The 26,569-nt window shown below is 35.4% G+C and overlaps 1 protein-coding gene and 1 long non-coding RNA gene across 4 annotated transcripts; one reads left to right on the top strand and one right to left on the bottom strand.

The window, feature by feature from the left end:
- Positions 1–1,201: 1,201 nt before the first annotated feature.
- Positions 1,202–1,679, bottom strand: LOC141905145 (uncharacterized). Its single transcript, XR_012619244.1, has 3 exons — positions 1,628–1,679; positions 1,360–1,404; positions 1,202–1,254 (listed from the first exon to the last, which is right to left on the bottom strand). It is a non-coding gene; the product is annotated as an uncharacterized LOC141905145 (long non-coding RNA).
- An 853-nt stretch (positions 1,680–2,532) lies between these two features.
- On the top strand, positions 2,533–26,274 carry LOC141906482 (FERM domain-containing protein 5-like). 3 transcript variants are annotated; one of them, XM_074795798.1, is made up of 16 exons: positions 2,533–2,722; positions 5,413–5,517; positions 7,304–7,346; positions 7,660–7,738; positions 8,145–8,242; positions 8,468–8,588; positions 9,223–9,310; positions 9,893–9,981; positions 11,108–11,171; positions 11,858–11,884; positions 18,022–18,057; positions 19,400–19,488; positions 19,603–19,680; positions 20,828–20,896; positions 20,993–21,078; positions 21,348–26,274. In XM_074795798.1, the coding sequence occupies exons 1-16, from the start codon at positions 2,612–2,614 to the stop codon at positions 22,106–22,108; spliced, it is 1,944 nt and encodes a 647-aa protein (XP_074651899.1). In that variant the 5' UTR covers positions 2,533–2,611; the 3' UTR covers positions 22,109–26,274. The 3 variants fall into 3 exon arrangements, with proteins under 3 accessions (XP_074651899.1, XP_074651900.1, XP_074651901.1); XM_074795799.1 differs by lacking the exon at positions 18,022–18,057; XM_074795800.1 differs by lacking the exons at positions 11,858–11,884; positions 18,022–18,057.
- The last annotated feature ends 295 nt before the right edge of the window (positions 26,275–26,569 follow it).

Below are 26,569 nucleotides of genomic sequence, written 5' to 3'. Positions count from 1 at the left end.
AACTCATTCGTGGCCAACTTGAATAATGGCCCTAAAAATCGCAGAGTTATGAAAGTCCCGTTCTGGTAATCGACTGTGAAGGTGTCTTATTCTGATTTATCCTATTTGTTTATCTACTAGAATACAATATAAAGATACGACACATTTCCTGAAATATCCTATAGGCCTAGTTTAACACCAAAAATAACTACCTAGACTACCATCCCTCCCAGCCCTCCCAGCCCTCCCTCAGCCCAATGTCTCCCCACCCTCCCTCACACTGTCCCTCCCACCCTCCCAGACCCCATCCCTCCCCCTCCCGCACCCCTTCCCTCCCCCCTCCCGCACCCCTTCCCTCCCACCCTCCCTCACCCCATCCCTCCCCCCAACCCTACCCAACCTCCCCGAACCCCGCGGTTAGGTGAGTTGAAATGTTCTGATGTTTTAGTTAGACGGATGAGAATCTAATGAAGATGAGAGAACATTAAATCACTGTTCAATCGCAAGATGAAGTAATGCAGTGATCTTTACTATGTATCTGTACACAATGTTACATGTATCTGTAACTGAGTACAGCAGTTTAATCTACAGAAATTCTATACAAATGTGATTGTCACGAAGGAACATGATTTAAATAACAGTTGTATTATTGACATCCGGAACCAGTTTTATATAGATTAGTAATAACATTTGAGTAAATCGCAGTAGGAAACCCGGTTTAGCAAAACTAACCAACATGAACTAATCCTTACCAAATATGCACCAATATCAGTGGGGGAAATCAGAATGGATTGAACCAAATGCAACAAGTCACTGTGATATCATTTCAAAACATGATTTATAACACTGTAAAACTGGTTCCTTGAAACAAATCAACAACTGATAAATAAAAATAAATGTAACTTATCTTGAATTTCCATTTAGTGATTCTTGTTGTCCTGTGCAAAATCCAAGCAAGTCTGATTGTAAAACACTGATCCCTTGATGTCTGTGCAGAATCCAAGCAAGTCTGATTGTAAAACAGTGATTCCTTGTTGTCCTGTGCAGAATCCATGCAAGTCTGATTGTAAAACAGTGATTCCTTGTTGTCCTGTGCAGAATCCAAGCAAATCTGATGTGCTGAATCCAAGTTCCCATTGTAAAGTGATACCTATAATTAGACAAATCCAGGATTGGTTTCTTTCCTTAGAAATAACTGCAGAATTATAGAATTTATAACTTACAAATCAAATTGTTCATCAGGCGGTTTTTCTATCTGAGGTTTAGGTTTCGCTGCTGAGTTGAACGTAAATATAAAAAGAGAAACTAATGACGAAACAGTATTATGAATATTATCTGCTTCTGAAACTGACGAAGAAAACATTAAAAAGATGAAATTACCTTTCTGTTTCTGGTGTCAATTCTACATAAAATGGTTTTACACGTCTACAAATGAAAACAGAACGCTTGATACTTTTAAAACACAATAAAAACAGAATGAATTTACATGGAATTCACCAAAACTAATTCACATTTTGGAGAATAATTTCAGAATGAAATTTAAATTACAGTACAGAGTGAGGTGTGAGGCCCATGGTGGTCAAATATTGGTTACCCGCAATATCTGTGGTTAAATACATTTATATCATTTCATGTGATAAACACTTACCGAATATTGAAATATTGAATTGTGGGGTGTGAAGGGAGGCTGGTAATGTTTGGGAAATTGTACGGTTTTTATGTGGTGTGATTTATTTTGGAGGCCGCCATTTTCCTGCGCTGGATCAAACCAGTGCAGGTCACAATGGACACAATGACCACACACGTCATAATGTTCAAGGTTCGCGCTTTGCGCATGTCAGGAATTTACGTGTTGGGATCGAGGTTTGGATTATTCTGTGGAGAGTTCTGCATTATATTCAATGAATTTCTTCTCATAAAAACCACGCTTTTTATCAAAATCATTAATTTCAGTTCTTGAAATGTTCAGTTTTTATTTCCCGATGCTGCAGCTTTGCATGAAGGTCTTAAATTCAAAAAGAATTACGACAAAAATTTATGTATCTATCAATCAGACTGTGTCAGCATGCTGCATAGTAAAACGGATGAACAGCTCACAGTGTGTGTCGCGGTCGGACCGGTGTACAGTGCGAACTCTCTGAGTCAGTTTTTGTATAGAATATCCCCAATCGCATCATGTTAGAAGGTGGTGTATTCTTTGGGGGCCCACGGCGTCACTGTGGTCGACGAGGACAAGACGACCGTTACGTGTGAGAACATTTTGGTACATAGCCATTAAGACCTAAGTCACGACTGTGCAACTTAGTCCAGGATAATATAGTGGGTATTTGTCAATAAATAGTTAAGATCACCACAGTCAAAAATCATAGACGCTGGCCCCGAAATGTTAACCAAACGTCCGAGTCGTATTCCGGCTGATGCACGTCTATTGTGGCAACCGGGGATCCACTTGTGGCATGCGAGGAATAGCGGGCGATTTCCTCCAGAACGTAGCGCCACCAACCAGGAAGTAAATTGCCGTATATTGATGACAGCAGCTGTCAGTATCTGTAGAAGTACTGCAATAAAGCGCTGTGTCACATATTGCTGCATAAACGCGGGTTCTCGATGAGCGGTTAGTAGACGATAAGCCATGATGCTTCGTAAAAAAACGAATACTCGTCACAAAAAAGACGAAAATGTGGAATATACGTGCACAATACGTTTTCTGGATGATTCCGATCCGATGCAAGTTACATTCCAGGTTAGTTTTACTTGAATTAATAAATTTGTAATGCCGGTTTGTGTGATGGGTCTAGGCCTATATCTTAAGCAGTTGTTCTGATGTGAATTGACTACAGCAGTAGGCTTAGCCTACTGTCTGGGCCCTCTATCTGGACATATCCCATGTGAGTTGATTTATTTCCATCGGCATGGGTGAATTGATTAATCACCTGTAGGCCTACTTACTTTACATCATCAGCTCTTTTACCAGGTTACGCCTATGAAGATTGTAAGATCCTCGTCTTAAAACATCTTCAAGCATTGACCTCATTGGGACTATTTTCCTCAGATTTCTTAATCTTGTTTACATGCTTTTTCTTTGATGTCACGTTCTATTTTCGCGCACCGAGGCTTGGCTTTAGAATTATGATAACTTATAAGTGACGTCGTGCTATTCATAGAACGCGCATATCAACTAGAGATAAGAAGTTGGTAAGGGCTGGGTTAAGAAGTTGGTAAGCGCTGGTTCATTGAGACGATGTCGAGATTTGAATAACGTCCAAGTTTCAAAGATAAACATGACATGATTATGAAGCTCTGACCCATTTCCAATGATTTAATGCCTGGTGTGAATCTCTTATCGCTAGTAATTTCCCTTGTGCGATCGATCGACTTAATTGCTTTTCCAAAAAACTGAAGAAGGTTCAAATGAATAATTCATATTCAGATGTCCGAATATAAAATGTTACTGCGTGATTAACTGTGACAGTTAGTAGCGGTGACCTTCAACTTAATCAAATTTGACTGATTAAATGATTTATATGCTGATGAGTATTGAAACTATGCTGCAGTAATAGTAGTGTATAGTGCTAGAGTGCTGAGTAGTGCCTGTGAGATGAGTCAGTCACTCACAAAGGACACATCGGCTTTACAGCATCACACATCTGAGATGAATATAAAACTGTCACTCACCATGAAACAAGAGTTCACAGTAAATGCAACCTCCAGGAGGGAGTTGTATCAGACTGGCTAAACTAGCGATTATTGATTTTGAAGCTTGCAGTTATTGTAGCGATTAATCGGCTGGAAACCGAGAAGTATCCGCTAAGAGTCGATCTCAAGTATTAACTTCAATATCGAGTAACATGTCATTTAAAGACGAATTGATAATAACTGAGTTTGGTAATGATGTTATGAGGAATCAACTATCATTGAGTATCAGTCTGAGGGACGTGTAATTCCGCTATTCACTATGTCCTTAATCTAGTCCATTCGAATTTAGATCGGACCAATTAGTACCGACCGTCTAGCTTGACCAGTGATAACAGTTGATATCTAAACATGCATGAACCTACATGATTTGGGCCTTTCCTGGAATAGGCCAAATTAGAAGGGACTAACTAGCGATAGTGTGAACGCGGCTGTAGTCAATAACTATTTCTTCATGTACTGATGGACTTATTAGTTGATAATTAGTTGCCCAGAGATGAAGATTGTGTACAAACCACAATAATGTAGTCCATCAGCAATTATAGTCGACACTGTTAACTGTATTGGGAAATATTTGTTAGGGCTGCAAAATGGCTGCGTGGTCATCTGAAAAGGGTTCATTACTGAAAGTAGACTTATCTCTTTATTGAGAAGATGATCTCGATAAGAGATGAACATTTAATCAATCCTTGCATTAAACCCATTTATGTAGATATCACTGAGTTTTCTAGATATCACTGAATACTCTAGATATCATCCAGTATTCTAGATATCACCCAGTATCTTGTATCCATCATTTTATTTCATCCTGAAAGGACCATCCAGAACCACGTCAAATGAGTGACTGGGATTTCAATAAATCATTGCTGGCCATTCATAAAGTGTATGTGTGTAAACTGCTAATTCTCCCATATCCGCATTTCTGGATCTTCTGAGAAAATTCACCGACATTTTAGAAATTCTTGTATTGAATTTGAGATTAAAGCAATCATTGATGCATATGTGGCATCAACTCTTCACGTTCACATGCTCATGATGCATTGACAATTTGAGAGAGAGAGGGAGAGAAGAGAGGAGGGAGAGAAAGCTGATGAATGCTCATCTAAAACTGATGTTTTTCTCTTCGTGTCACTGTTGACACTATTGATAGCAGTTAACCGCTGCCCGAGTCCAGCAATCATCTATCTCTCTATGATTTGATTATCATCGATCACCGGCAGCTTGAAAAACATCACGTATTTCAGATTATTAACAGTCGATGACCAGGAATACTCTGCAGCGTTCGTTCATATCCGAATTGAAAGTGAAACCGTGCAACGAAGCAAATCAATCATGAATTAATGCATCATGAATGTGATGATTCTCAGAGATTAAATGCTGTTGATCAAAGCGTTGTGTAATAAAAGACAAAATTAGAATGCGATGAAGAAGCACGGATTCATCTATGAATATAGCCACGTTCACACTATCACTAGATAGTCTGTTCTAATTACCCCATGCCTCTAACGGATCAGATGGGCCTAAAATTTAGAACAGACTTGAACCGGTCTTTTTGGTAATTCTAAATTGGTCTGTTCTAGAACGCACTTGGTCCATTAATTGGAATTGACTAGATTTAGAATGTACAAATCATGCTCATAGTGTGAATGCAACTTGCACATGAAATTATCTTTTTTCATAGGTTTTGTTACTGTTTAAATGAAGAGTTGATTAATGAATCAAACTTTGTTTTATTTACAGAAAGATACGAAAGGACAATGGTTGTTGGATTATATATGTAAAGAATTGAATCTCGTGGAAAAGGATTATTTCGGTCTGCGTTATGTAGATTCGGACAAACAGAGGGTAAGTTGTGAGGAGAGACTGAGATTAATCATCGCCGCCATAACCTTTTACACGAGGTGAGGAGGTCGTCATTTAAATTATTTTCATAGTGTCTCTGGTCAATAGGGAATTCATTTACATCGCAAACTAGCAACGGCAAATAAGAGATACATTCATCAGTATGAAACACAGTCTCAATATAGCCAGACAGTGTCTCACATCAGGTGAAATCATGAAGCTATTGTTGGTGGCTGAGATGAATCTGAATTCGGGTTACGTATATATTCACTGCGTAATTGTCAGGTTTGACAGAAATCAATGCAGAACTGACACTATTCATGTCGTACTGTACCAGCTTACAGATGAACAGGAAATCTTCCATTCTTTCTACCGATTTATATTTTTTCGATCATGAATATTTGTTCCGATGGATGAATTATTCATCTATTTAGTAAGGTAAAGACTGATAAGAAAGCACTGAGTTCTGTGATGCTGCCGATTCGAGCTATTTATCCGTCAGACCCGTTGTATTGTCTTCCACGAGATAAAAGCAAAGCCATTTCTAAACCTATTAATCCATCAAATGGCAAAGAAATACCGGCATCAGAATGATATCGACTATGTAGAAAGTTAAATATGCCAGCATTTTTCAGCTTGCTCAGAGCTCTTAGGAAGTTATGAAGTTGAAAACCGAGAGAGATGTAAACTCTTACATCGTCTTCATTCACATTCTAGATCATTTCTGCTGTGTGATGTTGATTGTGTTTTTGGACACGACAGAGAGTGTGATCCCACATTTATACCTAAATATATCTATAACATTATACGTGATGATGAATATTCGTTGTTAGTAATGTTTTTTTATTTATGTCAGTAAAGCCGCGATCAGCCGTAGATATTCCTAAATCGTCAGTTATGAATATTTGCGATAGAACAAGCTGTTACTGGAAGGGTACACCAGTGAGTCATCGAACACCAGTGTCGAGCTTGTCCCGGGCACTGTAATTCAAGGCAATAGCTAATAGATGACAAACCAGTAGAATTCTATTCAAAACTATTCAAAAAATGTCGGTCATCACATGAATAATTCTTGCGATTGTGGATCTTTGATCAGTTTCAGTTTACCGTAGGGAAAATGTCAGAAATACTGTCAAATATTTAACAAGGATAAATAAACTGAGATGTTGATGATAAAATTGTTCCCAAACATTAGAACCAATATGTAACAGATTTGATGAAATTGATGAATATTATCGAAGGTGTTTGTCTTTGTAAACCCGACTTAATGTCATAATTCGAACGTTTCAAATCGGAAATCCCTTCTGAGAGTTGTTGCGGGAATTAATGATTATCTGAAGGCAGTTATTTATAGAAAAACCTGCCAGCATTCTTCATTCTCTACACATTTATATACATCCATCGCATCTGTCTCAGTGATCGAGATATGACAATGTACAATCCCTATGATATCTGTATAAGGGCGGGGTCATGTGTGAGCATTTTTATTACGTTGATATAAACAAATGCCAATAACACAGATGTTCCTTCGATATCTCTTACAGGTTCATCATATTCTTTCATTCAGTTTCCTGGATCAATAACATTATAGGCTAACTGATTCTAAACCATTTATTTCATGAACATTCTTTGAATGAAGTCCATCATGTCTATTTCAAGGCCCTGTGTCGTATAAAAGCCCAATCAATGTCAAACCAAGTATCTTTGAACCCACAATATTGTTTTAACACTGAGCTAAAGCTAAATGTATCATCAGAATGATAACTATGATCGTATCTTCATTTTACAGCATTGGTTGGATCCTATAAAGACAGTATATAAACAGTTAAAAGGTGAGTACGATATTAGCGGTTACTGTCACATAGGCTTATTAATCTTTATCTAATGTAATTATATCAGATTAGAGTAGGCCTATAACAGTACACACCCATATTATTTCACCCTTATATACGGGTAGCATAGGCTAGTACATTAAATCATGCGAGTACATTACAATCTACTAATTAATCTACTACTTCTACCAAATACTTTCCTAGAGATACATCCACCATAGTTTTCGATGAATTTAGTTTAAATAGTAATGATTTAATGAAGTTTGCTATTAAATAGTGAAATAGAATTAGAATGCTGTTTATGATCTTTCAGGTGTTTCTCCGATGGTACTTTGTTTTCGAGTGAAGTTTTATCCTCTGGATCCGATGCTGGTGAAAGAAGAGATCACCAGGTATAATCATCAGTGAGATTGAATGTCTTATCCACGTTGATTGTGATGATACTTCAGTCCGAAACCAAGTTATCAAAAAAGATAAATCCTACTCAAGAGTGAATCTTTAAATCCTTGCTTCTCTGTTGAAATTCACAGTTAGTTAAAACATTTGAAATGAACTAATTCCTATAGGCAACCACTGTAGAACGGGGTCCAGGGGCCAGTTGATTAAAGATAACCACCGGATAAATACAATGAACTTTTAAATGTCACTATGTCAACAATCCGCTGGTTTTCTCTAACCAACTTATGAGCAACTGCAGCCCCTGGTCTATGTTACATTCATACTTGAATAGTAGCGAAGTGATGTCGATTTTGAAATATTGTCCACTAAACTTTGCTTGTTTTAATTTTCGTCATTCAGATATTTTCTATTTCTACAACTGCGACGTGATTTACATCATGGACGACTCCTGTGTACACCTACTGATGCTAACATACTAGCAGCGTATATCGTACAATGTAAGTACATTCTCTCGTTATTTACGGCTATACGAGATCTACACCCGGTAGATTATCTTCAATCCATGAGAGCTTCGCAAATATGTAAACAAAATCCCATTAATTAATTAATCTACCCCGATGTATGTTTGCTATTCGCGTGAATGTTTGCTGTAATATTTTTCCAAAAATTATGACGTTGAAATTTTTATGAAATGGGTTTTTTTTTCGCCGTTCTGCGAAAAGCCGAGGTCGGTGATTACGAGCCGGAAGATCATCAGATTGGATACGTCGGCGAATTTAACATGCTACCAAAACAGACCCCGAAAATGGAAGAGAGAATCGCTGAAATTCATAAAACATTGAGGTACGAAATAAATATTGAAACAGATAGTCGTCCTGGTGGCAGTAAACCAACCCTCTCCTCATCAGTATTCAGTATTTGAGATTGAAGCTGTCAGTGCCTGGTTATTTAACGACGAACACTCCACTGATTATTGAACTATGTTCATTAACCGTGAAGTAATTCCAGCTCAATAATGCTGAACCGATTGAGATTAAAACATGCCGTCTTTACATCAGTGATTTTAATTCCGATTTCTGTCACTGTTTGAATTATTCATACAATGAATGTTGTTATTGATTTCTACTGTTGAAAGTAGATAGATAAATATAGCACTGCTGTATTTGGTTAAGTGCCTTCAGCTTATTATTCCCATATTGCAACATTTTTACTCATATGTAACATCCTTATCTGCATGACTGAGCCCCGAGAAGTGCTTTATAACGCAATTGTTTTATGAGTTATTTTACAAATGACTACAGTTTATATCATTGGGAAAGTTGTCATTTCATGTATGACCAATTGATTGAGCTCTCATAATCACCCGAGTATTCAAAATCCATTCAGTTAATAAGTGAATTTTGAAGTCAATAATTGAACTTTTCTTACAGTTTTAAGTCCTGAATTCATATTCAGTCACGTATTCATTATATTTCAGCGGTCAAGTTCCATCGGAAGCTGAAAGTAACTTCCTGAAGAAAGCTTCGACTATGGACACATACGGCGTTGACCCGTATCAAGTCAAGGTGAGTCGATCAGACTTTAGAGAACTATAGCTCTGTGATCGAATTCTCGAATTGAATCTCTATCGAATTCTCGAATTGATAATCGTATGGTGCAATAATAAACTGTACGTATCTCATGTAGTTTAACAATAATAAAGGTGTTGTATATCACGAGTCTATTATATATGGACTGTTAGTAATCTATAGGTGATCGATAGTAATGCTTCATTACCGACCGTCTGAATCTGGACAAACGTTCAAATCATATAGATCAATATATCAATGTGCACAGCGCGTACACCATCGTGTTATTTGAGCCAAGTGTCATCATTACGTATTCTACGTACCTCGGAAAAATCGATTCACTTATAAACCAGATTCAATAACGTTTGGCTCAATTGTGTGGAATTATGATCGGAAATATTCTGTATCCGCACCGCGCGGAGGCAGCAGCGCGAATTGATAAATCACATCGCATCCAACAGAAAGAGCAATATAAACAGCGATAGTTCGAACTGTAGCCTGAGAAAATATCCCAAATCCAGTTTATTCTGATGGTAGGGTTTCAAAATATGACTAGAAGTGTTTTGTTATTATTTTTAGGATCAGAAAGGCAACCAATTATACATCGGAGTGACTCATCTTGGTATAGTCACATTCCAAGGAAGCAAGAGGACGCACCTTTTCAGATGGTACGTTGTGCTGGACCGGTAGTTTTGAGCTGTGATATCATAAATAAACCAATCAAAGATCATTTCATAGAATATAGAACATTAGTGGGTCCCCTACAAACAGCCTGGAACCACCACCTACAGTAATTCGCTGTTTTAGTTAGGAATTAGTGAAAATGTCTAATGTTTGGTGTTAGTAGGTCATTTTCAATAACAATCTCTCAGTTAAACAAATGATATGTGAAGCTACCTGGACAATGAAACATTGGACGAATATCTGAAGGTGGTGTTTATTACCAGTAATTAATGATCTCCTAGTGTTAATTATAACATATTTGTTGAGATGAGAATATATTTTGGCACTCACGGCTCGTCTTGCTGGATATATTGAACGAGTTAAAATCAATTAGAACCCCTGGGGAAAGTTATATCGTAGTCGTCTATGAATATAGGCGTTCACTGCACGTACTGCTCGCTGAGCAACATCTGCCACATTGTCTATATATGTTAATGCGTATATATGGCTGCAGATTATAAATGTATGCAGCAAATTTTATGAGCTTTGAATACCGGGTATTGCTCGGGAATGGCTCGTTATTCCAGGGGTTTAACCATGTGTAACGTAATTAATACTAGTGTCTGGTGTCCTTTTTGTTCTTTTGTCTCAGAACAGATTATCAGCCTCGGTGAATTATTTGCCTATATGCATATGAGTTGACTGGATGCGTGATAACCACAGTCATCAAACAGTCACTTATATTGTCTTCTGTTCGGTGGTAATGAATTGCCAGATTTTATTACCGGTTTTGGATTTTATTGAATTTATGTATAATCTACATCTCAAATGCATAACTCATTCCCAAGTGTCACTTGACAATTAGAGAAAATAGGGCTAAATCAAAATCATAGGCGTAATATTGAATAAAGAAATAATCGTAGAAAACCCTGTGGGATTATCCACACAGTTCTGCTGTGAGACTGCTCAAAATTGGCAATGAATCAAGAATCATCAGTACCTTTACCAGTTCATAAACAAACACAAGATATTTTTGGGGATAAAAGCGAAAACATCACTGATCGTCCATTAGACTTCAGAACACTTCAATGAAATTCTTATGTACAATTTTTTCTTTTCATTCTATTTAAGGTCACAAGTCAATAAGATCGCTTTTGAGGGAAAGATGTTTATAGTTCATATTACTCTGCAGGAGGTATGTTATAATGTAGTGTGTGCGTCTGTAGCTATATTTTTGTTAGAAACTTGACTAATATGGAATGACCAGCACCACCTCGTCAAAAATGTTGTAATAGCGCTTTATGCAGATAAAATGACCAATGTTAAATACTAGTGGTTATTTCTTTATATGATGGAAGAGTTGATAGAAAGTATTGACTGCTGTCTCTCTCTCGCTCTCTTTCTCTGCCTATTGCTCATTGCTAATTTGTGGTTATTCATCCCCTGGTTCCCTGAATATATACATGTATATATAAGTGTACATTGTTTATGAGATGTTGATGATTTGATAAGAGACATCATGTCTAACTGCATGAATGTTAATTATGGGTATAATTCTATCGGGGTTTATCAGGAAACTGTTATCCAGCTCAATTGGATTCGATCTTTTATTACGCCAATTCAATTCAATTAAGCTTTATCGTTTACATTATTCTTAGGTCCTCGAGTAACAATTCACTTTTCCATATCATTTGCCAAGATGCTTCTCCTAAACACAGTTTTTTCCATTATCGAATTAAAATATGTTGAGTTTTCCTCTTGATTTTTAATTCTGTTCATCGGAAACTACTTAAATGAGTTCCTATCATGGGAATCCATCACGCTGAAATTCAGCGTCTTATTTTTGAGTTATATATCTGTTGATATTGCATGATTTTGTAGGTCGATGAAAATTTTATTTATAAGAAAGTAAGTGTGTCCATATTTTCAGTTTCATCATCCATGTCCTACCTTTGCATTATGTACGTAGCTTGTTTTTGCATGATCAAAGAATTCATTATTGTACACAGAGATCCATCCATTAGACTACACGCCCTTCACCTCCTCACCCACCTACCTGATTATAGTATCAAAAACCAGTTCAATATCATTAGCATCAAGTTAAAAGGTTCAGGATGCAAGTTACCTGTATGTATTAAATGCATTTGTCATGTGCTTGGGTTGGTTGAGGTATTTTTGGTTACGCGAGTATTATATGTTACATGTCTGAATTCGCTCAGTTACTGATTTCGTCGGTGAAAATCTTTTTCACTTCACTTCAGAGAATCATCATCGTTAATCCTGGCAACGTATGAATGATTTTCTCAAGGATTTCATTCCACAAATTACGAGTTAATGATACAAAGTTGTTTTCATTCGCGTATATATATATGTATATACGCTATTTCAGGTATCAACCTGATCGAATCATTCATCTACAAATTATTTTTTTCTTCAATATAATTTTTCACGATACCCTCGTGTACTAACATATATATATATCGGTTATGATATCGTTTTTCTATATAACACTGTTCATGCTACAGTTCTGCGATGATCATTGTATTCTACTATTTCAAAAAGATTAATGTACACTGTATATATATATATATATATATATATATAATATATATATATATATATATAATATATATATATATATATATATATATATATATATATATATATATATATATATATATATATATATATATATATATATATATATATATATATATATATATATATATATATATATATATATATGTATATATATATACGTGTGATTCTTTGAGCTTGAATTTATGAATAATACATGTCTTCGTGTTTTTTAATATGATGTATGTTTCCTCAGTAATAATACTGCGTATGCTTCATATGTGTTGATGAGACTTGTTGAATTACTGTTCACTGTATGATAAGTAGTTTCTATTGCTACGTTATTGGTGAAATGTTCGCTACTGGAAAAATTAGGTATCGCATTTCTTTGCTATTATCTCAAGCCTGTGAAGGTTTTTTCATCTCGGAGGACTAAATGATAAGTAGCGTATTATCAGTCAGTGAGCAGTATCTATGAAGGATTTACTGATGACAGTTTGTGACCGTTATATCTATAATTATATTATCAATCTATACCCCACCCATTATTAGCATTAAAGCTGCATTTGTATCTGAGAAAATGATTTTATGACTCAAAACCGACTTCCGATGAGCTGGTTGTTCGGTGTTTTTTGTAACCAGTAGTTATATTTCAAATCTTACAAAAAATATATGCATTTATTTATTTAAGAGAGGTTTTTCATGGTATTAAACTATATGCAATGAAACTAACAAGTTTATTTAATTTCTATGTTTGAATATTTCACCGATTGTAGAAGGTAAGTCGGTTTATCAGTGTTTTTTATCTGTTGGTTTGTTATTTCACGGCTGCTGTTCTCCGTTGCTGCTACTATCGTTTTATCGGGATTCATTTCTATATGAATTTAGTTCTTGGTAATAGTTTCTTTAGTGAAATCACTTAAAAATGCACCACTCGGCATAGAGAAATTATTTACATAATACTAACTAGGTGTATTTATACTGATGAAAAACATTTATCGCTCATTGACACAAACCATCATTAGTTGACAATCTGAAAATTAAAAGTATAAATGAATAAGATAGAATTATTCTCCATAGTTGACTAAGTTTTATCAAACATAAAGTCTTAATGAATTTTTGGTTAAGGTCGTCACGTTTTGCGAGTACAATTTTTCTATGTTTTATAGAGAGTTTATGATTAGGTTGTTATGATTAATATATCTAAGTTCTCACGATTATTTACGAGCTTTCTTTTCATTTCAGTCAAGTACGCTTTTTTCATATGCTACTTCTATTCGCTTATGTTCTCAATTGCGGCTTGAGTTATATTTTATTTGTTTAGTTTTAAAACTATAGGTTTTCGTGCTATTGTTAATAGGTAGTTTTATTAAGTGAGGATCAGTATGCTTGGTGCTAAATTGGGCCGATTTATGATGAATTTCTTTCAGTTGGTTTCGATTTCGGGTCCAAGGACAAATCGAAAATTATGTTGCAAATTGTGATCTGATACATTATCCTTCATTTAATGTGAAGTACCATGATGATACCCGTGTAATATGAAATGTGACTGGCTTTGCTGAGCTGTAAAGGGTACAACCACATTGATAGAAGGAAGAACGGATTTTGTCGTCTGGGGATCATTTTATTCCGGGGGGGGGTTCTTATTTCTTTAGCACAGTCATATTTCTATCATAGCTTGCACCATATACTCTTCTAAATTCAAATAACATTAAAAGCAAATAATTCGAATTTCTAAGAAAATTTACGATTTTGAATAAAAATGAATATGGTATTCATAGCCCTTCTCAATTATTGTGTATTAGGTACCATTTCTGGGTAATGGCAGGAGGCCTAAATTTCCACAACTTCGGTTGATCGGTAACCATTCGCAGAAAAGCATTGGAGTGGTGAGCTTTGTCAATCATATCATTAATATTTACTCAATTATTTATCTCTTGATTTAATTAATTGATATATATGTATATATATATCCAAAGCTCAGATGTATGTTGGTATAACGACAGCATGGATCTACTAGTTTGTTATGCTAAGTCCTTACATTTTATTTCTTTGAAATGATATGATATTATACAGGTTTCTTACCGCCCTGTGTCAGTGTCATCATGGTTTCTGAATGTGGTGGTAAGGAATCTCTGCATGCGAAAAACAGTTCAACTGAAAAACACTATTGAAGATAAAGCAATCTATGACTGGGGCTCTTTTTATGCGCTTGAATTTGGATCTGAAGAAAAAACCAAATAGTTTAGTACTTGTTATCAATATCTAACGAGGATGCAGATAAGAAGATGCCTGTGAAAAATATATATCGAATAAGAGCCAAAAAAATAGAAAATGAGCATTCTCTGAAAGGAAATAAGACATTATTGATGATTGGGCTTAAATTGTCTCTGGTGGAAATTGAACTAATCTTCTCAGTGTCTGAACGTCTCGGAACAGAAAATAGCTATTTATATTTAACAATACTGGTCAAAAGGGATGAAGATTGCCAATAGATCGTAAAAGAGCGATCCAGTCACTCATTACCACTCTCCAAGTCTCTCATATACTCCATGTATTTGTCATGTATTTTGTTATTCTTGAATTTGATATTTTTACCAACAATCGAATAAAGTTGATTTTAAATGAAGCTTATCGCGCGGTTCATGGTCATCTTTTGTCATATTCGATAAAACTCATGTGGCTGCATGTTTTTTAATCTGCGTCGATGTTTATTTTCGCACTCGATATGAATTCATGCGGCATGTGTTCTTTCTGAATGAATAGAATCATTATTCTCTACGCGCAGACACTGACCGATGTCAAGTCATGTGAACAGTAGCGAGGGGTAGACCACCATCAACTTTCAGCAATTGTATTATCATTACCGTCAGTATGGCTGATTTATGACAGTATTCGTAGACACCGTTCGGCAATTCTCTGCGCTAAATGACTCTTCGAATGATAGTTTTTATTTCTAGAGAAACAATCTCCCTGTCTCTCACTGCAGAACGAGAGGCTGCTATTAAAACACTAAAAGTGACAACCCAATTTATAAATGGATTTTACCTAAAGATCTCGATCATAATGAGATGATTTCACGCTGTATTTACTGTGAAGGATATAGAATCGTTTTGAGATTAGATTGATACACACAATTTCACAATCACTGAATCGAGAGCCATTGATTCACTCTAACGGTTTGATTGTTTAAATGATATTAGTATATGAACGTTTTCTGTTATCAGATTCTGTATCCACTGCAGATTCTGAACTAGTCCCCTGCTTCGCTTATATTCCCAGCGCTTCATTCGAAAGGCCCTTTCAATCTGCCCATGGCTTCACGCTTCATATCATAATCAGTTTTGCGATGATTATTAGAACACCTCGGAGCCGTAAATGGAAAAAACCTGTATCTCTTTTCAGCAGAAAGAATATTCAGTAATTTCTCAATATCGGCGGCTGTCATTATTAATTATTAACTTCATACATAGGAAAGGGCCTACTCAATGTTAGTTGTAATAGGTAAACTGCAGTCTGCAGATTCTACTATTCGCGATGTTATTAACTAATCAGAAATTCATACTCATGTTATGTTATATGTTTTATATATAAACAATATTTCTCCATGTTTTTCTAGCCTTCGACCAGCCTCTTTAGCTGTGCAAGTGCCGCTACGGTATCTTACTATCTCTCTATTGTCTGTCTCATGTGTTTGGTCTGTTCACTGCTGATGCCTTTACTATATATCCCTTTGAAATGAATTCATTTAGGAAATGAAATGAAAGTACTGAAGAGGCAAAAGGAAGTTGGAGATGTTTGAAAGTAGTGAAGGGATCAATTTCAAACATGTTTGAAGATGTTACTGTTAGTTACAGTAAACCATGCATGATGCGTGCTTTGCGAATCACTCATTGCAAGAGATGAAATATTCAAAACTAGTGTCTTGTTGAAGTTGAATATTTAAACAATCCTGATCGGTAGTTTGCTATAGGTTAATGTTGTGCTGTATGCATAATGCACTGATTGCATATATGTATGTAACAGAATGTCAGTGCTAGCTGCTTAATTATTTGTTACTGTGAAGTGAAAAAATACAGTCATTTTGATAGCTAATGTTTTAGATTAACTCTATATTTCGTGTTATCTAAAGCCCTCCATTCGCAAAGACAATTCACTAATTCATAGTTTTAGGCAAACAAGGCCCATACATGGTAATGGGTATAGTTTGTTATGACTACTTGCCATAACCTTCTGCCAAAATGGACTGTCTGGTCTCATTCATATTAGAAGTCAACCTATGATATGGCCGACCTTCCAGAACTGAGTTGATTTTTCATAGCCCTAGCCTAGCCTAACTGACTGGAAACCTACCAGAACTGAGTTGGCCAATCAGAACCTTAACCCTAGGTCATCTGACTGGAAGCCAATCGTAGCTTGGGAGGCCTATCAGCAATTATTATCCCATATTATATTATAGATATAGAATTGTTACTCAGTATTCTTATTGATATAGCTATTCACATGGTATATACCTTATTATACCAGTCATTATAAATACCTGACAAATGTCTCAATATTTCAATCAAATGTGGAGCCAAGTAGAAGATAAAACCTGTGAAATAAACTATGAAAAATCATTTAGGTACAAAGTGTATCTATCAGAAGAATGCTTTCCATGTTTGTGTGTAGGGAGCTTGAATCTTGAGAAATAGATTAAATGTATAATATGAAATGAAGAAAATGAAAAGTGATTATAATCAGAGTAACAACTGTCTGTTTGGAAATTGTAAAGAGATGATTCATACTATATTTTGGCTAGACTTTTTTTCTGTAGATTCAAACTCACTACAGCGTTATATATCACGTGATCCCTGTGTCACCTCAGGAAATATCTTTTTCAGTTGTGAATAAATCACAAGTCTCGACGAAAATATAAATTGCCTTCCTGCGTCTTTTTCTTCGTCAATAATCGATTTGTTAGTAGGGTATAGTTTCCATTTCAGTTGTTATAGCGCATGTGATGGATGTCCTGTGGCGTTGCTCCTCATTTGTTAAAGCACTTCGCTACGTCAAAATCAAGTTAACGTGTTTATGAGATAAATGTTTTCAGGAAATGTTTGTTTTTAACTGTGTTGCTATAAATAGTTTGTCAAGGCTGATGTTTAGAGCGCCTAGTCGCTTGTGGGAGGTTTATTCTGATTTGTTAGTTTGATAATCGAACGCTAAAGACTAAGATGAGAACAATCATGTTTTTTTTCTATATCTGTCTGCAGTGTTTGTTATACTTGCACTGCTTACTGATTCTTCACCCATATCTCACCAGGGAGTTCGGTATCGATGAGAATTTTTGCATGCATTCTTCATGCTTCCATTCTTCTGCTATTGATATCATGAAATAGAGATTATCTGCAATGATTTTTAACATAAAATGTCATTACTTGACTCAACATCTAACTGCAATATTCATATCGAACTATATATTGCAGTTTTGGACGCTGAATAAACTTTCTAAACAACCTCCGGTAATATTTATTATATATGTATTATTCTATTATATCCATGCATTCTTTGTGGGTTTGATTGCGTCACACAGAATATAACCTCCTCAGTGGGTTTTTTAGTTAGTCTATTGAATCCTTGCAATTATACTCATGTGTTTTCTACTATTTTTTGCTTCACATTCTAATTTCTATCTCAAAGGTCTTCTAGAATAGTGTAGATGTTTACAAATAGAACTAGCTATAGTTTGAGGGTTTGATACTGTTTAAAACGATTTGTAAAATGTCTCTTAGGCAATGAATGGAATTCTGAGTTTCGGCGGAAAGTTCTCCAGAATTACCTGCTGTAGCCTACAGACCCTGGTCCTTTTCATCCCAAATGTGGAATTTCATTTTATGATATTAGTTAGATGAATGCTGGTGCAATGTGCTTTGTGGTTGAAGGCATATCATCTCGCACATGAATATGGTATTTTGGTTATCGGCATGTTCAAAGCTACATCATCATCTCTCAATGGTTTAAGTTGTTAGAATAGTTATGTAAGGGATATGGCCTTCACTTTTGGTTTATTTTGGCATATTTCATGAATTTAAATGTCACTTGCAGATTTTTAAATGTGTTTTGACTCATCACATATCAAGTCACTTGAAATCAACACGCGCACATGGTGTTCTATACAGATGAACAGTGGTGTCTATATTAACATGATGATGTCCCTGGATTTTTCCATTAGCTCTTCGATGTGGACCTCTATCTCTGTAACCTGGATGTTAAAAAAAAACTTGGCTCGTATTATATAATGATAGTGTTTGTTTTCAAATTTAAGAATTGCAAGGAAATGATAATTGGGGTTTGTAGGCAATATTATGTCCAGACATTGAATGTTGGCGAATTAACCGGAAATGCTAAATAGATAAATAGATATTACAGACATATTTTTTCTAAGCGTCATGAAAAGCAAGCTGCCGTGATGTATGGTTTTATTTTAAAAACTAAACTGGGTGACAACAAGGCAAACCCACATAGAATGCAGAATAACAGAATATTGATGAACTCAGCTGTTACCTGATCAAATACACACAACATAGATATACAGCATGAATATCACCACAGTCTAAGATTATCAATCTAGCAGATCAAACGAATCTTAATCATCTAATGCTATTATCAAAATTTATTTTAAGACTCATTAGAAATTGTACCCATTGATTCTAGATCCACAATATATCTCGCTATCTATCTTATGGTTCCTACGGTGCATTTCGGGAACATTCAAATCATGTAAAGTCTTGAATAATGTAGCGCCAATTTGGCTCTATGGAAAGTATGTCTGTTTGTAATGTGAGTTTTGTTGATGTTTTACAGAAGAAGCATGCGTGTGGATTCAAATGTCAGTCGTATGCAGCGTGTCGTCAACTGTGGAGGGTCGCTGTCGAACAGCAAGCTTTCTTTACGTAAGTCCTTGAAAAACTGCTAACGGAAGATATGTCAATTTCCCACATACTTCATGTTCTGAATAGTGAACATCTTATTTCATCTCAAGACACTTATAACTTGTTCATTTGCAGGCTCACGAAAGCGTCGGAGGCTTCGAAAGTCTCATCTGGAGGTGGGTTGTTCACTAGAGGTGCCAAATTCAGATTCAGGTAAGTTTTCAGAAATTAAATAAGACGTCATTCATGTGGGATTGTCGGTAGTCTTATTACCTTAGATTTGACTAGATTGAAATAAGAAGCTCCCCTGTAGTAGAAATGAAATGGTTTCTTTGAAATATTGTTTTCCACGGATCTTAGATATTGGAATACGACGCTGAAATCTATTATAGTCCTTTAAAAGATATCTGATATTCTATCACTGCAGAAGTTGAATCGATGATACACAGATTTCTGAACTATTTTATATGGATTGTGAGTTGAAAATCCATCCCTGAAAATCTCCTAAACGCGTGGCTAATAGTAATAAGATTTCATATTCGTTTTGCTTCTGATACCAAAGTTTCCTCGTTAGCAATATAAAATTATGAAAAATCTATAATCATTCAGCACAGCATGATATGAATGTCATTTAGGTCTTGAAAAGGTTATTTGATATAGTGTCAATCATATCGTTGTAGTCACTTTTTCCATTCAAAATATAATCTATAAAATTCTTCACTTCGACGGACATATATATATATATATATACCAATTATACAGAAATTACCTAAAAATATGATTGTGAAGCTAACTCAATAATTCCAGTCTGTTTGATAAAATGACTACGTATTTTAGGGGGAATGATATGATATATATTACACCACATTTGTTCATATACCATCTGTGAAAAATTGATATGTCACTGGTTTGATATAGAGCGATACGTGTATGATGTCATTTATGTTATTCCTATTTTATCCGGTCTGGTATAGAGGTTATTTATATCGTCAAAACTAATCTCGTCGAGCTTGTCTCGTTGAGCCTCAGCCTTAGAAATATTACTGCTCGCTTAAGTCATCCATCTGTCTACCGGTCCACTCTACTGCAGCATCCAACACAGGATATGCATCAAGTGGCTCCCTGTATCGGTGGTAATATTGAACCATACATCGCACTAGCTGCAGCAGCAGCAGCTGCAATGATTTATCAATTTTTCCTTTGAATGCGATCTAAACGGTTGACAGCAATCAATTTATTCAATAAATATCCACAGTGTGATTGATCAGTTTTATGAAATTACTGACTTATTACAGTTCACATAGATACCAGCATAGAAAAAAACTTGTGCAATGATTGAAATTAAATATTTTGTTTTCAGTGGCCGATGTCAGAAAGAAGTGATTGCTGAAGCCAAGAATATTTCACGCGAACCTCCAAACTTTTCAAGGTATATCTTTATAGCATGTCCTCGATACCTAGATATAAGTCTCTATGTAGAAAATTGCAATTTAAAAAAAACGATAACTTGTAATTCTTGTTTCAGAACTCCCTCCAACCCGAATTTCAATAGGAGGAAGACTCAGACTCTTCCTGCTAGAGTAAACCACAGGGATTCTTCTCATGATCCAGGTAAGTTGTTTTCAACAAGTCGAAAATAAACATTGAGAAGAGAGAGAGAGAGATGCTAGGCAGGTAGTGTGTATATGATGGTGTGAAATTAGTCACCTGCATCGGTGTTAAATCTTACAAGAGATGATGAGTTTATGCGTGCTGAATAATAATTCAGACATGATAGCCGTTTACTGTAGTAAAACTGTCACAGACAAACGAGACAAACGATAGCACTTTACTTTTTAAGAGACTTGTTTTATTGAGGGATTATCTGTGGTTTTTTGTAGGTTATGAATCGATGAAGAGACCGTCGTCTGAACACAAGGAAACGAATGGTGGATTGAACGAGTTCGTAATTCCTGAAGATAATACAACAGCAGTGTCTTCCCCTCCCCCTGTCTCAATCACAGCAGAAATACAACTTAAACCGAAGCTCAGTAATCCCGATCTACTCGATAGAGAAATGGATACGACGTCCGATATCGATGAACCGTTGAAGAGTCAGGACGCTCCGCTCGCCGATGAAGAAGATCTCGAAGATGAAATTATTCCGATTAACGTCAAGAAAGACAAAGCTTTTCCATCTTTGATGAGACACGAGAATCTCGACGCGCAGATTGAGTCGTTACAGAAAGAATTAGAACAAGCTCGCTTCCATTCGAATCACGTTGTTGTTGATGAGCCGGTCGTGATGAGACGTCGCGAGAGCACGCCTGTAGAGAAACAAAATGGTGAGATTGTCTGTACGAGTACTGCTGAAGCTGATAAAGATGTCGTAGATGGAGCGGAGAAAGCGGCGGCAGTCGTCCCGAAAAAACGAAGTCGTTGTTGTTCGGTGATGAAACCGATATTGATCACGTTCGGCACGAGCGTCATGTTGGTCGTATTTTTAACCGTTTTGGTTGTGATATTCTTCGAGTTGCGCACGGACAATTCTGCGCTGAAAGATATGCGCGCGAAGCAGCAAATTGTCGCCTTTCAACATCAGGTCTACGATCCCGTTCGCAGTTTCGTCGTCACCAATTTCAACAAAATCGCGAATAAGTAAAATTTTCGACTGAAAAGAGACACAATTTATGGCAATTCACGCTCGAGACACAGTAAGAGTTTTGAAGTGTGTTTTGCGCCTTTCGAATGAGAGACTTTGTTTGTGTAATTTGCATACAAATCACATTTGCACAGTATTGAGCTCTACGCTCTATTTTTGTAGACCATGAGTGAAATTACTGATGTAATACGTGTTATGTACCCCTTACCGAAGTGGACGTTCTCGAAAATGAAAAACATAATATCAACACAGTTTTTACTTTGCGATCTTTTCGGTGAGGGATTTGACTTTCATCACGATATAAAAACACTGTTGGGGTCAGGTAATATACACACACACACTAACATTAGATGTTATTTATTCATATAACTTGTGATCAGGGTCAGTTGTTCATAATGTACAAAATAAAATCTCTGTTCTTTGTGTTCATGATTTGCATGCTCATGTCAAATCAATGTAAATGCTTAAAGCAGTAGTCGTATATCTTCATTTAGCAACAAATTCACTTTTAAAGGGATACTATCGCATATCAATGTTGACCAAAATATTGAAAAGTCAATTCCGAAGTGAATGTGACAATCTCAGACATGAGAGTATCCCTCAATGAATGAGAAGACATCTGTTCAAATCGATGATGACAGGTGGATTGGAATAGAACGCGATTTACCAAAACGAACTTTCAATCTTATGTTGAAATATTGATCAAAACGAAATGTGTCTGAATTTAAAACGAATGCGTTCCATCAGCCTCTTAATTTATCATCATCAGTTATCAATGAATATGAATGGTAACGCCACCAAGTGGCACCGTATTAAACTATGTATTACTCGTATATTATGTTGTTATGATTTATAATGATTATGATTATGATGGTGGTAATATTGTTTTGAATCTTACAAAGATTCAGTTAGTGATTATATTAATTGTGCATGTAGTGACTCTATGCTTCTAATACATACACCTGATGATGATGTCTGTATTGGAGGGAGTTCTTACAAGTATAGATTTCTACATATCAGAGATTATGCATTGTCTCGATGCTGGATAGCTGTTTCTAGTCTATGAATTATGTTAATGCGTGGAAATTGTGTTTTTAGTTTATTTCATTATAATCGTCTTTCAAGATACATATCAAATACAAGTGCCTCTTCTTATACAGACTGAGATCACTTTCCTACTAAACACATTCTAAACACATTCCTGACTCTTTTATGAAATACCGGTAGTTTGAGAACATTTTGATTTGCTTTGTTTTATCAGTACGTTTTGATTACATTCCATACCATCATTTGATCGGTATCTATTTCAATATTCAGTACATATCACTGAGAAATCTGAATTTCTTGAAGATCATTTTGTGATAGAATTGCATGATTTTATTCTCTTAATGAAAAGGCAAAAGGTTCTATGTATCTAATATATCATAGTATTTGCTATAGTTTTAATATATTTATTTATTGTGTTGAAAACTTCATGAAATTTTACTTACCTTGATTTGAAAGTTTAATCTTTAACGACTAGATTTAGTTAAAGTTGAAACTATCAAAATGAGGTCTATAGATGTTTATTTGTACAGTAATGTTATAAAGTAGGGATTTTATGTTTGTTCTTGTTTTTTGTCTATTTCCATGTGCTTTGCTTTACTTCGCTAAACATAACAGGAAAGACAAAGGATTTAAAATTCTGAGATTTTTAGATTAAGTTCTAGTCGAACAATGTGCTAATATTTTGATTTCACGAATTTGGTGATTTAGCTTATTTTATGATTATTTCAATGTTTTTGAAGTGATGATTGTACACGAAAGCCCATTACAGGTAGCATATTTCGGACAAATTAAACCCTTGATTTTGGAAGTGGTCTCGTATTAAAAAAAAAACTTTTACGTGTCAGTTTCTTACGTAGCTTAGACTTGAAAGCAGATTTTTATTATCTTCACGCTTTATGAATTGTGTCTAGTTCAAGCCTGATGCACATTAAGACCATCTTCATTTTAAACTGATTATTTCCATTAGGGTCGGTTTGTTTATAGATGAAGGTGGTTTGTTGTCGATATTTTGTGTAGTATGTTTTTGCTCTGTTTCATTGTGGGCGCACACATAGCACTGTGCTCGTAGCGTTGTAGTGAATATGTGTTTAGTTATCTCTCCCTTTATCGCGGCCTTCAGATAATTGCACAGTTGAGAAGCTAGCTATTTCAATGTGGGGTTTAATTAGGGGTAATAACTGATCTGCACGCATTTGTACATTTTATATTGTCATCAATATGTGCCGAAAAACTAATCAGTGTCAAAATAAAGTGACATTTGATTTGAAACGTCTAGATTATCAACTTTAGAAATTAGGTCTTACAATAAAGTTATACCTAGTTATCTATTAAAATAGGAGAACACATATGACATATACCTAATGTACATTATACATATTATGGGCACCGGTCACTTCTTCACGTTATGGAAAAAAAAGAAAAAAATTTGTGTTAATAATCAATGTGAAGTCATGAATGTTTTTGATGGTGGAGGGTGGGTTATTGAATTGCACTTACGAATGCCATTGTACCATATTTTAAATGAGCTTTACAGTTATTACCTCAGAAAGAACTTCCAAGACACAGTCAAGTTTGAACTGTGTGCTGGTAAATGCTTATTTGGTAGGAGAGTAATGAAATTACTGAAGTAGCTAGCTACTGGCATTTTAAAGCGATGACCAGTTTATCAGTCGTAGCATTTATCAGCTTTCCTTTGTGTAAATTCAGCAAGTTGGTCATGAAAACAACCAGGGCAATTGTATGTCTGATAAACTGGTCATTGATTGTATATTTTTGCATGCATTTTGTGTTATAAACGTGGAATGTATTTTATCCAATATTTTGTTTAGTGAAACTGGAGAAGGTTATATACATTATATATAATTCATTATACACACATTGCATATTTTTCGCTGAAGGTGCGATCAAAGTTAATTTAAAATCATTAATTAATTAATTAATTAGTCAGTGTACATTATTAGTTATAAATAAAGATTTAACAACATCATCGCAAGAATATTAAATTTACAGCGCAATTGGAAAAAAAGAAATTAAAAAAAGTAACTCTACTGGACAAGGGGATGAGAATTTTTATTGCTGCAGTTAGGACACGTAGCATATAATGTTGTATTTAATAACGTCGGGCTAAAGAAGGTTATTCTAATATCTCTGGATGTAATGGGCTTTTATAGTAGTGCTACAATCTAGAAGCTAGTCACAAAGAAATCACTCCAACAAATATTTAAAAAAAACCTAGCAGCATCATACGTATTTTCATTGAAATGATGATAACACACAATTATTTCTATAACGTTGTAACCTGAAACATTTGCTAGGTTTTTATTAGAACCTCGAGTTATCACGGATGATACCTGTTACTTTTGTTGGGTCTTGTAAGATCGGAATTTCATACTAACTCAATCACGAAGTGTCATCTTTCGTGTTCATCATCTAAACCTTGTGCTTCCCCTACTTTTTTGCTATAACAATTTCTTTACAGATCAAATAGAAAGAGTGAATTATTATGTAAGATGCTGAGATCAAACAATTGAAGTAATATCTATATGCTATTTGTGCCTCTTCAGGTTTATACATTCTAGATTTCGATTTTAAAATCATTCCCTTGAAAGACTCATTTTATTTTTATATTTTTCACGTAGATTGTGTGTTTATTGTATCAACGCAGCATCCTATGAATTTTCCTGTGCTTTTCGCTGCTTTGGTTTGAATGGAAATATTTAAGATGGGATATAGTTTCTTTAACTGGGGAACAATTCGTTTTATTATGTAACATCATTTCGGATGAGCATCCGGTGCAAAACATATTGATTTCTTATGTTTTATCGTATAATCATGAACAACTGTTTGAATTCAATGATCTATTGATCTTCAGATCAGCGTATTTCAAATTCAGAACTGATTCTAAACATAATCCGGCATAATTCATATGATGATTTGGTCAATAGTTAGAATTCAAGTCTGCTGTTCTGGGTTCTACTGTTTCGATCTTTGTAACATTGTCGTTATTATTTCACTGGTAAAATTCTGTGTTCAAAACGCTAATGCTTATGATTTAGTTATTGTACTTGGAAATAAATATTAGCTAAAAATATACACCCTGGAAGACTGGTGAATTTATACCCAAATAAGATCTTATAGTTTTCTTTGTGCTATTACGGATGATTTTGTGGATCTGTATCAGATCACTTATATTGTTTGTTAAAAGTCCAAGGATTCCGGTATTTATATTCTGACAGTAAATAATATGCGCAACTATATGAGGTCACAGATATTCTGCTTGTATCGAAGGCTAATCCAAAAAGTAGCAAGTCTATCCACAGCAGGGTTATTTAGATTCCTTGATCCCAAGTGAGTCTTGCAACACAATCTTTAATGCAGGCAGCTCATAAACAGAGATAACTAAACGTAAACCTT

Source organism: Tubulanus polymorphus, chromosome 5 (genome assembly GCF_964204645.1).
Source record: "Tubulanus polymorphus chromosome 5, tnTubPoly1.2, whole genome shotgun sequence".
NCBI lineage: Eukaryota > Metazoa > Nemertea > Palaeonemertea > Tubulaniformes > Tubulanidae > Tubulanus > Tubulanus polymorphus.
This window is presented reverse-complemented; position numbering and strand designations above follow the sequence as displayed.

Excerpts from the sequence above, each read along its gene's own strand:
- LOC141906482 (XM_074795798.1), top strand. The coding sequence starts at position 2,612 with ATGATGCTTCGTAAAAAAACGAATACTCGTCACAAAAAAGACGAAAAT. Across the intron at positions 2,723-5,412 it reads CGATGCAAGTTACATTCCAG|AAAGATACGAAAGGACAATG; the intron begins GTTAGTTTTACT and ends TTTTATTTACAG. Across the intron at positions 18,058-19,399 it reads AACTTTCTAAACAACCTCCG|AAGAAGCATGCGTGTGGATT; the intron begins GTAATATTTATT and ends GATGTTTTACAG.